At 36.0% G+C, this 16,431-nt stretch overlaps 1 protein-coding gene across 1 annotated transcript in view; it reads right to left on the reverse strand.

The window, feature by feature from the left end:
• Positions 1 to 16,431, reverse strand: part of LOC138708528 (tachykinin-like peptides receptor 86C) — a 409,782-nt gene that overhangs the window by 109,808 nt on the left and 283,543 nt on the right. Inside the window, exon 4 of the mRNA XM_069838642.1 lies at positions 9,400 to 9,538. Within this exon, the coding sequence (XP_069694743.1) occupies positions 9,400 to 9,538 (139 nt within the window). The remainder of the gene's footprint in view (positions 1 to 9,399; positions 9,539 to 16,431) is intronic.

Below are 16,431 nucleotides of genomic sequence, written 5' to 3' on the forward strand. Positions count from 1 at the left end.
TAGAAAGGTATTGACAGTTCTCTCTCGCACACGCGGAAAGGGAGCGACGTTGTGAAGTTGTGCGGTACTGCAGCGCCGGCTGTCTGCTGTGTCGGAACTAAACAGCTGACACGAAATCGTAAACTTATAAATTTGTATCATACGGTAGTATTTGATCAGACTAATAATAATAATAATAATAATAATAATAATAATAATAATAATAATAATAGTAATAATAAACGTATGAGTGAATGCGAATATGGTACATAGTGTGTAAGCGATAGTTTTTCTTCATTAATACCTTACGACCATTGATTTTTTTATACTTGTAACCTAAATTCTTTAAGACAGTGTGCAGGGTAGAAACACTGCCGTGGAAAAGATCCGCATCTCGAAGCGAAGTTTGCAGCTTTTTTTAACATACGATGCTTCTCCCGTCTGTAATATAAATATGCATGCCGCTGGATTGCAACCTCCTGAAAGGATCTAAATTTATCACCTGCTTTTCCACTTTCCTTATCTTTCCCGGGGTTTTAAGTCTGGAAGATCCATCCTCTTGCTCATTCAATTTAAAATTTTCTTTTCCTATTTTAATGATGGTGTTCTTTCCTATTTTGAGAGTCTATGCAGTACTATTTACCACCTATTACACAGGAATAAGAGACCCGCCATTGTCTCTTCTTTCTCGAAATAGTCCCGCACATTGCAAATCATTTCTCTCGCCTGACTTGTGAGGGGAGTACCTTTTTCGTTAATTCTAGATCCCTTGCTGTCCCTTGTAGCACTGCTTCCCCCTCTGAGCCCGTGGTTCGTTTTGTGCCGCTAACTGCAGGGGTGATGCCTTGAGACAATGTATTAATGAAATACACGGACACTATAAATTGCGTTACAAAATATACTCACAACTAAATTAAATTTAAAACTAAACTCAAACTAATTCTACCTTCATCAACAACAAAATATCTACGAAAACAATAGTCACGACTGAAGACCAATACTTGCTGTAACACAGTAACGAAGATTCAACATTTCCGAACAAACCACGTGCTCGCTGAGAAACAGTTGTCAACGTCGACCTGTTGCCATGGTCTCTGATCGGCTAGTTTGAGCGGTTGCCATGGTGACGTTTAGAAGCCGCTGAACTGTCAATACCTTTCTAGTTTTGTATAGACTGTAGTTGTCGCGTGTCTCCCAGCCGACAGTAGTGACGGCGTATATTCAGTTCCTATCGGCTTTACTGAAGTTTAGCTGGAGGATGGGGAGCGCTCTTCCCAGCAGGTAGAGTTTTAGCAAGTGAAAGGGATAGTGTTTACTTAGTCTGAAGTCAGTCAAGGTTCTGTCCTATATAGCTATACAGCCTATCCTGACACAGCTACTTTATCCGAACCTTATTCATCACTCTACTACATTTTACTGAAAAAAAAAAAACACTTTCTCTTCCTATTATTCTACTAACCTCTTATAAAGGAATCAGAACTAACACTTCCTTTAGCCTTCATTGCGTACAATTTTCTCTTTAACATGTTTCAAGCTGTCCAGGAGACTGAGCAAATTCTTTCTTTGTCTTTTGATGCACGTAAGGAGTAACAGGTTTTGAAATTTTGTTCTAAAGATATTCCTTAAAGTTTAGAGAAAAGTTTTCATGAGTTATCATTTTAGTCATTTTAAAATTACAACATTTTCTTGAAAGTTCTAGTTTTTAGGTTCAATATAACCAAAGTGAGTGTTCACTATAAACGGAAATATTAATGTACTTTTTAATGTATTCTTTGGATCGGGACCAACGATTTAGGTTGACTGTAGCCGAATGTTCACTACAACCAAATATTGCGATGGTACGTTCAAGACATGCTCTGCCGTTTTTATCTCTTTACTTGGTATTCAACGACGCTGTATCAACTACGAGGTTATTTAGCATCGATGGGAGTGGCGATAGCGAGATATTTGGCGACATGAGACCGAGAATTCACCATAGATTACATGACATTTGGCTTACGGGTTGGAGAAAACCCAGGAAAAAATCCAACCAGGTAATGAGCCCCAAAGGGAATCGAACCCGCGCCTGAGCGCAACTCCGGATCGGCAGACAAGCGCCTTAGCCGACTGAGCTACTCCGGTGGCTCTCAGGCTTTTCATCAGTTGTATATCTCACAAGAATTTCTATTTTAGCATGTATTCTCACTACGTGGATATATGAAAATATATATACAATATATTTCAGCGTTTGAAAGCTGCAAGACAGGGCAAAAACATGGTATTAACTCCAAAAGCCATTGCTGTAATTGGAAATTATTGCGTAAAGTGTTTCTGGAGTTATGTTCACATATAGGTCTATCTATGGCATGTATAAGAGATGTTTATATCAGTTCATACAGTATGTTTACTCACATTCGTACATAATTATATTCATAATACATGAAGTAACAGGCCGTGCATCAAGAGGCAAAGAAGAGCAGCATCTTAAAGATTTTCACCAGAAATCTAGAATGTATATCTGTCTGCCTATTTCTGGTTTAAAAAATGTTTGATTCTTTCTTCCGTTTGTCACACACAACAAAATAATACAGTGACGTAACTTACAAACTAAAGTAAAGAAATTAATATAATTAAATTTTAATCGGATCAAATATTAAAACCTATAAGATATTTCAGAAATGATAACGAATATTTTAATTAGTTTATTGTTTTTTCTGTCTTCCAGAACATATTCTAACCTTACCTGGTTTACTAAATTTTCTGGTGGTACGTTATGTTGTATTTGGTCAGCCATTTTTTTTTTGTTATTGATCCGTATATTATTTCAAATAATATCCCATCGGATATTGTTCTGAGAATCTATACCACTCTGTCATATTTCTGCATATTGTATAATGGAATTGTCAATCTTTATTAATTCTCCAATCACGTTGCTTCTAATTTTATCTTTTCTAGATATTTCCGCTGCTTGCCACTCAAAAAGTTAATTTAATTTGAAAATAAATGAGGAAATAGACTAATTTGTTTTTTATTAAATGCTACATTTCAGAACCATATGAAAATGAGAATCTAACATTCTAAATGTGTTAAATACCAAAATTACTTTTTTTTTAGATATTGATGGAAAAATGCACTGCGAAATGCATGTTGAGATACCTACAACACCATCTTTTGGCGCACGAATGAGTCGTTTACAGTGGAGCTACGACAAAGATAATTTAGTATGAATGTCTCATATGGATGTTCCTCGCTTAGTTTGAATAAAATGAAATTGGAAAAATTGGCACTTAGCACATTTAGAATATTAGAGCTTCAATACTCCTTACTATAGAGTTAAAAATTAGAGTTACAATATTTTGTTATATGTTATAGGTTGTTTCATAGAATAAATTTGAAGTTAATATTGTCGTTCATTCTTTTCTTGTAAAGTAATTAATTTCTATATTGGCATTTCTGTCTATCGTAATATAATCCTAAAAACGTAATTGCTCAGAATGTACTATATGGGCTACTTTGTTTTAGTTAAGTGTAAATTAATAATGTAATTAACAAAAATCGGAATATCATAAGGTCAAGCATGTGAAAATTTGGAATTTCTTGGAACTATTATTAGGAAAACCAAAATGTGATTCTGTCGTTGTATGTGACGCACGTATAGCCTACATACGATATCCGATTTTAAAAAGATGCATTCTTCACATACGGCAAATTGAATAAATCTTGGTTAGATGGCGAGCATCAAACATATGAATAGAATAACTTAATTGTGTTTGACAATCAACGTTTACAAAATCAAATTTTACAAGAAGAAGAAGAAGAAGAAGAAGAAGAAGAAGAAGAAGAAGAAGACCAAGAAAGATATGTGCTTAAAATTCACTTGTATTAGAACAAAGAGTAAATTATTATTATTATTATTATTATTATTATTATTATTATTATTAATATTAATATTATTATCTATTACTATTATTTATTAGTATTATTATTGTTATTGTTCTTATTACTCTTATTACTATAATCACTATTATTGTATATTGCTGATTTTATTTGGGAACGGGACCTACATGTAGTTTAGGCTATAATCAAATAAATATATAGAATACCTGAATTTTATATCTGTTACATATTTGTAGCTACCGTGCGAGTTGATTCGTGCGTATCGCGTGAGACTCGCATACGGGAGAAATTTTCATTGCCACGGTCCATTTTCCCTTCCCCTTCCATGTTGAAAACGAATCTAGATTTCATGTCATATCATTCATCTTCTTCACCTCATTCAATAGACAAATTCAGGTTAAGACGCATGTCTTCATCCGTTTACGGGAGGGGGCATCCTCTCTGTAACTGTCCCTGGATTCCCAGTCTTCCGCAATATCTCTGCCAGGATTAATTCCTTAAGAGCACTTCCAAGGGCGCTTCGACACCTTGGGAGGGCAGTTGGAATGGATCCTGTGCTGCGGTATGAACTTAAAGTGGGGAAGGGTAGGAGGCCCGCATTGGGTAAGCGGGTGAGGGGTCACATGCGGTCGGTGGGCTAGTATACCCTCAACCTCATTCATCCCTTAATATTCGGGGTGCACAATAGGCCTCAGTATGACCGACATGCAAAGTGTCTTCCTAACCTGCCCGTAGGCACAGTGACCTAATCTAACCTATTTGTAGCTATTTGTGAAATGTTCGGATGAAACTTAAAGACTCAGAACTAAACTCTCATGACGTAGGTAACAAGGTCAATGGAATTATTCCAAAAATCTATAAAAGTAAATTTCGCTAAAACCGACTAAACTATTAACCCTGCTGTATATATGACCCGAAGTGAATATTGTTTTCTTAATATTATCTTGAAATAGTGAGATATGCTTATGAGACTCAGTGACTTTTTCTAACAATGCAATATGCATTTGTGATTTAAAAATAATTTACATTTTTCAAATAGTTTTGTCATAATCTGTAATTGTTACTTATGTAATGTTCGGGTCAATATGACCCAACATAAGCTTTTATTATTTTCTAATGTGGTATTAACATTTTTTAAGAATTTGTATTATGCTTTTATTATAATGAGTAGAAATTGAATTATTGCCAACAATCAGATACACTAATTTACAACAATGGACTGGTTTCCTGTTGTTTTTCTCAATGAATTCCTTCTAAACTGTTACATTTTATCTGGATAAATATTTCAATGTTGTTTCTCAGTTTGACTTCAGACACCATGACGGAAAGACCATTGAGTAATGCTCAGTTAGTATCAATTGTGAATTCCTGCGACAGTGAAGAGTTTGTTTCAGAATTTGAAGATAATGTAAGTTATGAATCAGAAAGTGAAAATGATGACAATTTTGACAGTCGACAACCAGTCAATATTGTTCAGTCAATTCTTTCAAGAATAAAGCTATAGAATGGAAGTTGAATCCATCTCCACAACAGGGCCATCTTTCTGCCTCGAACCTCATCAAGACTACATCAGGTTTTACAAGGTATGCCACCATAATGAAATAATATAGATGCCAAAGATAGAAGGACGGCGAGTTTATGGCCAGCAATGGGCAAATATCGACTGTATTGATTTCCAGGCTTATGTAGGACTCTTGCTTCTTGCTGGTGTTACGCGATCTCATGGGGAGTCAACAAAATTTTGTGGGATCAGAAAACGGGCAGAAACATTTTGCGGGCAACTATGTTATTTTAATCATGCAAATGTTCACAAACATGATTTTGTAATTTTATATGCAATTGTAATAGGTCGGGTCATATTGACCCGAACAGCACATTCGTATAGTTAAATCTAACAGAACAGCAGGGTTAAAGGGCACATAAATCATTCTTCTTCTTCTTCAGTGGGGCTACGTAGTTTTCGTAAAAGTAGTTTAATATGGAACTCAGTATTTTGCTGAACGCCTTTGACTAATAACTCAATTTTTTTTTTTATAATTTGTTAAGTCATTGTTTAAGTTTTTAACACGCCTATTTCTAATAATAAAATAACTCACCTTGCACAAAAGTATCTCGGCGCTTATATAGGCCTATGCTTATGGAACATCCTAGAAATTCGCACTATTTTTTATCACACCCGACTTCTTGTTCGTTTTGCTAGTTTAAGCGAGGTATATATTATTAATTTGGCCGTGGTTTTACAATATTTAATTATTTCCAGTAGAATTCCATGGCTTTCCATTTATACTATAACCTTAGTGAAACCACGGTCTAGTATATACAGTCACGAAGCTTGAATTGTGAGGGTGCTAGGAACAATAGACTGTGCCGGTACTATTTCGCATTGTCTGTAATGAGGCGATATTAGCGATCCTAGTGGTTAACAACTATCTATGGATGCATATTTACTACGTATTGAGCTTCGTGACTGTATATATTAGACTATGGTGAAACTTCAAAATTTTTTCTTCCTTTCGTCTATTATTTTCACTTTCTTTCCTGTCAGAGTATAATAATTCCATGTCTATACTTATTATTTTCTATTCGTGCGAAGTTTTTGTGTTGGAGTGAATACAATTTAATTTAAACTCAAACGCGAAGTGTTTGTATGACAATAAAAAATGTTATTATATAAACACCTCCGGCCTTGCTTGAAGGATATAGCTGTCTTAGGGCAGGTCACATACCATTATCGTCATTATTTAAACTGCATTTTAGTCATTATCGTTATTTTTTATAGTGCTGAAAACGTACTAGCTGTGTCTGTTCTGAATGCTTGTGTGCTGAATTAACTCCAGATAAATAAACATATTATCTATTATGTCTCCACGAGAATTTTGTTCAAAATGACATGTGGTTGCGCTCGACTGAAAAATACAGCTCGCTCTTAGAGTCTTTTTATAATTTCTTTCATTTTTAGTACTGCTGTCAGCCTGCTATCTTATAGGAGCAGGATAGTTTGTGTACAGCACAAAACATTTGTTATAGTTAGGCCTAACCACTGTTACCCACTATTCAAGGAAAATAGTGAAATAATAATGGCAGCGCATCTGGAGAACTAAATACCGTCATGCCAGAGAACGCAAATTGTGATGAATGTGCGAGACTACTAAGTAATCATGTAATTTAATTTAATTTTTTTAAATTTATTTTATTTATTTATTTTGCTAATAATTGTAACATAAAATATAATATAAACAGAAAAACTTTAGCTCGCCCCTGAAAGAGTAGAACTCGTGCTCGGGGCAGATTCCTGAATTGAAATTAATGAGTATATAATACAATTTGTCTTATGACTACTACGCAATTTAAATTTACAATTTTTCCATTTTTATAAAATCCATACAAAACTTTTTTAAAATTTAATACTAGAAATATTAGAATTGACAAGATTAGGGTATTTAAATATACTTACTTACTGGCTTTTAAGGAACCCGGAGGTTCATTGCCGCCCTCACATAAGTCCGCCATTGGTCCCTATCCTGAGCAAGATTAATCCTGTCTCTGCCATCATATCCCACCTCCCTCAAATCCATTTTAATATTATCTTCCCATCTACGTCTCGACCTCTCTAAAGGCCTTTTTCCCTCCGGCCTCCCAGCTAACACACTATACGCATTTCTGGATTCGCCCATACGTGCTACATGCCCTGCCCATCTCAAACATCTGGATTTTATGTTTCTAATTATGTCAGGTGAAGAATACAATGCATGCAGTTCTGTGTTGTGTAACTTTCTCCATTCTCCTGTAACTTCATCCCTCTTAGCCCCAAATATTTTCCTAAGCATCTTATTCTCAAACACCCTTAACCTATGTTCTTCTCTCAAAGTGAGAGTCCAAGTTTCACAACCATAAAGAACAACCGGTAATATAACTGTTATATAAACTCTAACTTTCAGATTTTTCGACAGCAGACTGGATGATAAAAGTTTCTCAACCGAATAATGACAGGTATTTCCCATATTTATTCTGTGTTTAATTTCCTCCCGAGTGTTATTTATATTTGTTAGTGTTGCTCCAAGATATTTGTACTTCTCCACCTCTTCGAAGGATAATTCTCCAATTTTTATATTTCTATTTCGTACAATATTCAGGTCACGAGATATAATCATATACTTTGCCTTTTCGTGATTTACTTCCAAACCTGTCGTTTTACTTGCTTCCAGTAAAATTCCCGCGTTTTCCCTAATCGTTTGTGGATTTTCTCCTAACACATTCACGTCATCCGCATAGACAAGCAGCTGATGTAACCCGTTCAATTCCAAACCCTCTCTGTTATCCTGGACTTTCCTAATGGTATACTCTAGAGCAAAGTTAAAAAGTAAAGGTGATAGTGCATCTCCTTGCTTTAGCCCACAGTGAATTGGAAACGCATCTGACAGAAACTGACCTATACGAACTCTGTGATCGTGCCAGAGTATCAGTCCCATTCCGAGGGTTATTTGAAGGATTCGTAACAAGCTGTTTTTTACGGTGATGGGTTGTTAGCCCTTCGCCCAACCCCCAAGCTGGAGGACCACCCCTCATCGGCTGTCCGCGACTGCAGTATATCTACATTTGTTATATATTCTTGGGCCTAAATTACTACTATGATTATATACTGTAGCAGTGTTGCATTTTGGTTCAAACAATCTTAAAGAATTGATATCTTTTGTTTCATAACTGTGAGAATACAATTCCAAATTATTTCGATTTTTATGTATGAATTTTATTAATACAATATAATATATTTGTCTTATTTTAGTCACCTAATTTAAGTATGTATTTAAAAATTCGATATTCTTCTAGCTTCGCATATTTTCCTGCTTCGAATCTGTCTTAAGTATATCATTTTCTTTTGCGTGAACAATATATTATTATGTACATCTGTTCCGTTTCATCCTCTGGTAGAGTGGAAGAGAAGACCTTACTGCCAGAATAAATGAATCGGTCATTTTGAAAAGAAATAATCTCAAGTTTTTTCAAAATGCACCTTTTGACGGATTCGCATTCTTAGAGCGTCTACTTATATATTCAGTACGAAAAAGGTGACGTTCTTCATCCGTTAAAATACTTTTAGACAAGGTCGCATTGAAACGTTCATTTTGAGAACGGATCATCTCGTAGAAATAACCAATTTTCAATATGATGTGTGACGTACGCACTGACGCCTACCTGCCGCACAGCTGAATCTTCCCCCAACCTCCCATTTTGGCTGATGCAGTGAGCTTATCGGTAGTCAACTTATTATTGTTAATATATTTTAATAATTGGATGAGTTGCGTTCTTATTATTCCCCCCGACAGGATGTTAAATCCTCCAGTCCCCTATATTCATCACCTTTCGTTGAACTCGGCTAAATGTCGTCATTTGAAAAATAAACGACGTATATTGCAGGGGTAGTTGAGTGTGCAATGTAAATGAATGCCGGATTGCCTCTATTTTTTGTGCAGCGTTTTTGACGCTAGGTATGCTACGCATAAAACACACGTGATGTCCCTGGCTTTGATGGTTTAGAATTCATACTAACTTGTACGTGATGGTTGTGGAGTAGAGCAGGCACGGTGACCCCAGGGTCATACTCGCTGCCCAGATGACGAGAATCGTGACCTGGGCGCTCACTTTCGACATCCGTGGCTGTAGCGGCCGTACGATTGCCAAGTACCTGCAAATAACAGAGCAATTCGTAAATAAACTCTGCTGTTTTTAAAGACACTTGCTCATTTACATTTACTCAGAAATTAAAAATGAATACCATGAACTCGGCACACAATTTATTACAGTAGGTTCAAGCGCTGTGCAACAGTTGAGTTGTTTATAATATTTTAAATGATATACCCTTATATTTTTTATTTTTTATTTTTTTCGTTTATTATACCAAGTTCCAATCCATCTCAATAAGAAAATCAGCATTTTTTTTGGCGTGCAAGAGTTTTGGACAATTGAAGACATTATTTTCTCAAATAAAGGCATAAGATCACCATCACAGAAGAGATCAGAATCAACATAAGGGAGAAAATTGCAGGAGGAAAAGGAAATGGATATGAACACCTGTCAAGAATGGATTCAGGATGAGCAGCTGGACAAGCGAAGGGTGTTTAAAAATGGGACGCCTAAGAAGAAGAGGGACAGATGGCTGCATTCCCATTTGATTGAAACGGACAGTTTTGTCCACCTTGATGATGATGATGATGATGATGATGATTATGATGATGATGTATGTTTAGACAACAATCCGAATACTTGTTGGAATCTACTGTCGCTAATAAGACATCACTCACGAGGCAACTAAGCCACAAGAAATTGGGTTATGTTGCCCAGTTCCTTTCCCCTCCATTGCATACATCGCTGACTATAGTCTGGAGATTTCGAACTGCCGGCTCAAGGTCAGACATTTGCCATACGTGCTTACCCCCACTCCTGGACCGTTATCCTCAAGAAGAGTCGCTGGACCAGTGGCGCGGCATGTTAGAGAGCAAGGCGACGAGCCAGAGCTTAGGAGAATGGGTATAGTGTGGAGGAGACGAAATGACCTTGATCCGCCAGTTCGAAGTGCACAGACTATAGTAACATAGTTCACTAATTACAGACTTGGGATGACGTTGATTGATATAAGTTGGACTTATTTAAATTACAGTAGTTTCAGTAAGTACATTTTTAGGCGTGCTTCGTTTTTTCACCAGTTCCATCTAAAGATTTTTTCTCTCGATAGAGCAGAGTACACTTTGCCAGTTTCGATATTGTTTGGAAAGATGGCGTCTGAAGAACATTCAGCAATTTGATGATGAAGAATTAGTGTTTTAGTCTCAACATTAGGAGGTTTTGAGAATTTATGATACAAGTCAACTTCCAACAGCAGCATGCAATGTGCATTTAGATCAAGCTATAATGACTATTGAGACACAGAATGTAAGTGGAAATAGTGAACGTGGTGAGAAAAAGGTGTTCGCGATGCGGGGATGATTCCTTATTTTGGACGTCATAGCCGAAAGCAGTACATTAGGGGAAAACCAATACAATTTGGCTATGAAGTGTGGTGTATGAATTTAAAACTTGGTTATTTGGTTGATTTTGACATTTACCAGGGTGCTGAAGGTCAACAGACCAATTACAAAGTAGAGTATGATCTTGGAGGTGGAGTATTACTGCAATTTGTGGACACCCTACCTAAAGAATTACAAAGAACATATGTCCCCATCACATTTTTGCAGATAATTATTTTACATCTTTGAAGACAGTGAACGCATTTACAGTAATGTGAGTGGGACTAACAGGTACCATACGGGGAAATAGATTTGAATCATGCTACTGACATGAAGAAAAAATACAGGGACTCTATGACATATATACAGATTTGAGTACGCCTTTGGTATTTTGTAGATGGAATGACAACTCTGTTGTTACCATGGTGTCTAATTGTGGAGGCATAGAATCACTTGCAAATGCATCTCGCTATTCAGCATCTCAAAAGAAGAAAGTGCAGATTTCATAACCCTTTTTGGTAAAAACTTACAATTCAAATATGGGCGGCACGGATACAATGGATCAAAACGTATTCAGCTATAGAACCAGTATCCGTTCAAAGAAATGGTGGTGACATATTTTCCTCTGGAGTCTGGATGTATCACTACAGAAGATCCACTAGAGCCACTGGCTCTGATACACTACACCTATTGGAATTCTATCTATTGAAATATTGTAGAGATTCGGCCAACCAAGAAGTAAAACTGGTCATGTGAAGACATCTATGGCCATCACGGTTTCCTTGGGCTCTCGATTCGACAATATGGGCCACTACATTTCATCACAGAATAGGAGGACAAGGTACGCTATGTGAAAATCTACGACGATGAAGAAATGCGCAAAATGTGAAGTTCTTCTCCATGAAAAATCCTTTCTTGCTTTTCATGTAAAATGAAGTGTTATAAAAGAGTGACTAGATTCTAAACCAGGGCTGGGCAGCGAGAGCGGATTCTACTCTCTCACGGGGAGCCATATGATTTCTCTTCATCCCCTTTCTTCCCCGCCGAACACCGCGCAGCGTTGATTCGGTGACGGATGAATATTAAGCGTCCCCGTTTAGAGACTGGTTCCGCTTTCGATGCCCAGCTCTGTTCTAAACAATATTTTCATGATTTATGTAGGCCTACTAGAGTGTAATCTTTCTTTTGGCACTGTTTGTACATCCTCTACTGAATTGAAATATGTTATAGTTCTTAAAATAATCTTGATCGACAATTATTTGTGGAGTTCAATTTATAAAATTATAGATATAAGTTATAAATGTTACATTTTATTTCATTTCAAAATGTTCTGTGATTTGCTGTAATTTAAAGCAATATTGATACCGTAAAGCCTTGGTTTTTCTGAACCGACGCATGCGACGTACGAGGTGCGAGGCCCGCCGCACACAAATCCGCAGTTATAGAAACCACTCGCTATCTCTCGTGTAGTCCGGATTTTTGCGACGCAGGCCTCGCACGTCGCATGCGTCGGTTCAGAAAAATCAAGGCTTTAAGTGCTTAGTGTTGCATTTTCGCAACAGGTCTGTACACAGTAACGAAAGGTACAAATAAAATTTCATTCCTAGAAGGTTCCTTGGATATGTATCAACTATAATTAGGAAAAATTATGAAAATATTAAACAAAAAAGTTATTGGCATAAATGAGTTGACAAGGAACGTCGGTCTTACGTGTCTGCCGTCTTTACTCCCGACGAAATGACTCCGGTACTCATTTCTGTTAGAGACTGTGTAAACCACAGGGTCATTGTGCTGTCGGATGGATTGGATGTATGGAGAAAATCCATGACCCAATCGTAAATCGAAAACGCTATCATCCGACTTCGCAGCGTTATGTCTCAACCGAGATGCTACCGCGAGCCCCAATAGCTCATATAAGCAATAATTTTTGTTGTGACTTTTGGGCTTTAGCGCATACTGTAGGCATACCGGTACCCTAAATTACCGAATAGTTCTTGAGTGCAAAGATGTAAACGTAATCATCGTAATGAGAAACACAAAACTAAATTTTAATCACTTCAGCCACAACCAATTTACGATACATACAATCCCTTCACTTAAGCCTACTAGCTACTGACGTCATCCGCAGTGTTGCTTGTATATTGTGAGGAAACAACTGAAATTTGAATAGTTGAGATGGAGGCGGTTGTGGGCGTTGTGGTGCTGAAGGTTCTGTCGTGAGCGTTTTGTAATTTTACAAGCAGCGGCTCAGGAAAGTGTTTTGACTTTCAAATTACAGAAAGTATCCTCATGCTGCAAAATATCGAGTGCAAGTTCTTCTCTGAAATGTAGTTTTTTTCAGAATCTGTAGGCTAATACCGGAAAAGTGATTTTTGATTCACAGTCTAGCAGGTTTCTGGTTGTCGTCTGTGCACAAGGATTTGTCATAAACATTTTGAATGTCGCCGATCCCTTGAAGCTAATATTTCATTTTGGTCAACCCCAAAATATTTCGTATAATTTAGACTGGTAAACATGTTAAATTTGTTAAAAACTTGGATAATGTAGTAAGTTAAGGTCTTTAGTTAATTGACAGAGCTATAAATTGCAGTTTTAATTTTTGTATATACTTTTAAAATACATAAATACAAAATTATTTTACATTAGTGGAAACTCGGCTAATTCTTCAGTACGAGTAAATCCTCAGTAGTGTATATATGATTTTACTGCGGCTTTACAATAGCGTGAACGTAAGTTTTGAGAGGCTGTCAACAGGAAGCATGTCCTCTGCAGTGCTTTAGAAAAAATCAGTGATATTGGTCGACACCTCTGTCGGCAATACAGTGAAACATTGAAAGTTGGCTGTTTTTCGTGTTTTGCTACACAGCTGTGAAGAAAGTGAGCATTGTTACATGTAAATTGTTCCTTTTATGTATTTCATAATTATTTATTACTGCGGAATTAGCCAAGTCCTATTGCGGATTTATCCGCACTGTTGCGGAATTACCCGAGTTCTTTTTTCAACTGTAATGTATGTACAACTAAATATATTTGCATTTTAATAGGTCTCTTTATCTCATTTGGTAATGAAAGGTTTTGTCCATGTCTACATACTTTGATAATATTTTTCAATATACTTTTTGATAAAAATATGATATATTTACTTCTTAATATTGCGGAATTAGCCGAGTCTCCCCTATATCATGTCTTTGGTGGGGAAAAACGAAACCAATTTTTTAGACTTACCATTTAGTAAGCTGGTTGCTATAATATACATTATTTGCTGTGAAAAATGAAACCAGTGTATTTTGCTCACCATAAGGTCGTAATTGGTATGATTATTCTTTCGCGAAACCTGGCCCAGTTAAGATCGGAAGTCGAATATCTACCTCAACATTGTTTACTTCTATATTTGTTCAAGAAGACTAGAGCAGAAAAATTACTCTCATAAAAGTATGTTGACGCGAATTGGATTAAGTGTTGTATTGCAATTCGGGAAGCAATGGGATATATAAGTGATGCATGTAACCAAGACTGAAACAGGGACGTTGCAGGAAACAGGATTTTTAAGCTAGAATCAGAAGATAATTCTAATAATTGTAACAGCCCCTCTTTCCTTTCACGGAAAAGTTATTATTTGTCCCCAATAGAAGATTTTCCATATAATTGTTATTTCCATTGCATTGAGGATAATATTCCCTTCATTATAATGTAAATTAATGAATATATTGCTTAATACTAGTGGAAACACTAGCAATGCCCCATTTTGATTATTTTGATTATTTTGATTTTCTACTGACCGATATCAATATCAATCAGTAAACAAAGATTACAACTTGTTCATAATTGTTGTCTTCTCTTCGTCCGCGATGTTCGTCGCGCTCACCACATTATCCCAAATTTCAAAACTGGTTTCGGCTTAATGAACGTAGAAATTTCCATTCCCTTTTTCACCTCTCCAGTCCTTCACACACCTATATCTACCTACCTACCTATCCACCTACCTACCTACCTACCTACCTACCTACCTTCCTTCCTTGCCACCCGCTTCAGTCACCTATCATCGTATCAAAATCTGGACACACACATGCAAAATAGCCAGATACTAGCCATACCAGCACATAAAACATCAACATATTCATCATTCATTCATTCATTATCTCGCTTTCGCGGTATCATTTACGAGTAAGTCGGGTGTGCACTGAAAGTATATTTCATTATGTACATATAGAGTATTTTCGATTAGATTTATTATTTCAGGTTTGTTTGGCCTACACTCTGGGAAAAAGTGTAACTTTTTTTTTGTAAGATAGAATACGATGAAGTTGCTAAGTTGATTATAACGGCAGCACCATCGTTTCTGTTATTGCATCAGTCGATAGATGGCAGTTGCTAAGTGAAATGTGTAATGGAGGAAATAATGACGTCATAGGATAATGAAATAACAGTGAAAGCTAGACGAGTCCACTTATATGAGGGAAGCTGGGTTCTCAAAATTAATTAAAAAAATGGAAGAATTCACATATGTTAAGTTTCAAATTAGTAACTTTTACAGTAGTCACTATTCGCATCGCTCTGTTATGGAAGCGAAAAATGACGCATGTAAAGAAGAGCGGAAAAGAACGTCTGACGAATATTATTCTAGAAAACCCAAACAATTTTACAAGATGTAGTGGCTTTAAAAATTATGCGTCTAAATTCATTTGTAAATGTGCAGACTTAAAGTGTGATCAATGTTAAGGAAAGACATAATAACCTTTAGTTACTGTAATAAAAATGTTATTAACAATAAGTTTGATTATGTTTGAGTGTACGTGAAAACTGTAGTATGAACGAGACCAAAAATCTGCGAAATTTAAATTAAATAGAAACGTTTCGCGGAATCCATGAGAATTCGCAAACCCCTCTTACATTTTTGTTTAGTTGCATTATTGGTTGAGGCTAATAATACTATTGTTTGTTGTTGTTGTTTAGTCAATTGTCCAAAGACTGGTTTGAACTTCATAAGTAACACCACTATGGCATCACTCATGAGGCAACTAGCCAGGAGGTAATGGGGTAATAATAATAATAATAATAATAATAATAATAATAATAATAATAATAATGGTTTTATTTACCGTGGCAGAGTTAAGGCCGTAAGGCCTTCTCTTACACTCAACCAGGATTAAAACTTGCTCACATATTTGAACATACAACTGGATCGGAATTAAGTAATTACATGCTGATACGATTTAAGTACATAATGAGATCAAAAGAGGTAGTTACATAAAAATTTACCTCATAAAATAAAAACAAACATAGTGGAATATACGAGTATATTAATGTTGTTAGAATTACACAAAAACAGAAGCGATAATTCATAAAAAAATGTACACAGTAAAAATAAAAATAAACACATTGGAATACATATTAGTATTAGATTACAAGTAAATAGGATTCACATAATTAAACCAGAAACCGACAATTGAATAAAATGTACACAAGAAAATAGACTAATAATAATAAAAATAATAATAATAATAAAAAACAACACAGTGGGATACATATTGGTGTTAAGTGTTAAACATGATTTACATGCTTACACAATAAAAAT

This window comes from Periplaneta americana, chromosome 11, assembly GCF_040183065.1.
Source record: "Periplaneta americana isolate PAMFEO1 chromosome 11, P.americana_PAMFEO1_priV1, whole genome shotgun sequence".
Taxonomy (NCBI): domain Eukaryota; kingdom Metazoa; phylum Arthropoda; class Insecta; order Blattodea; family Blattidae; genus Periplaneta; species Periplaneta americana.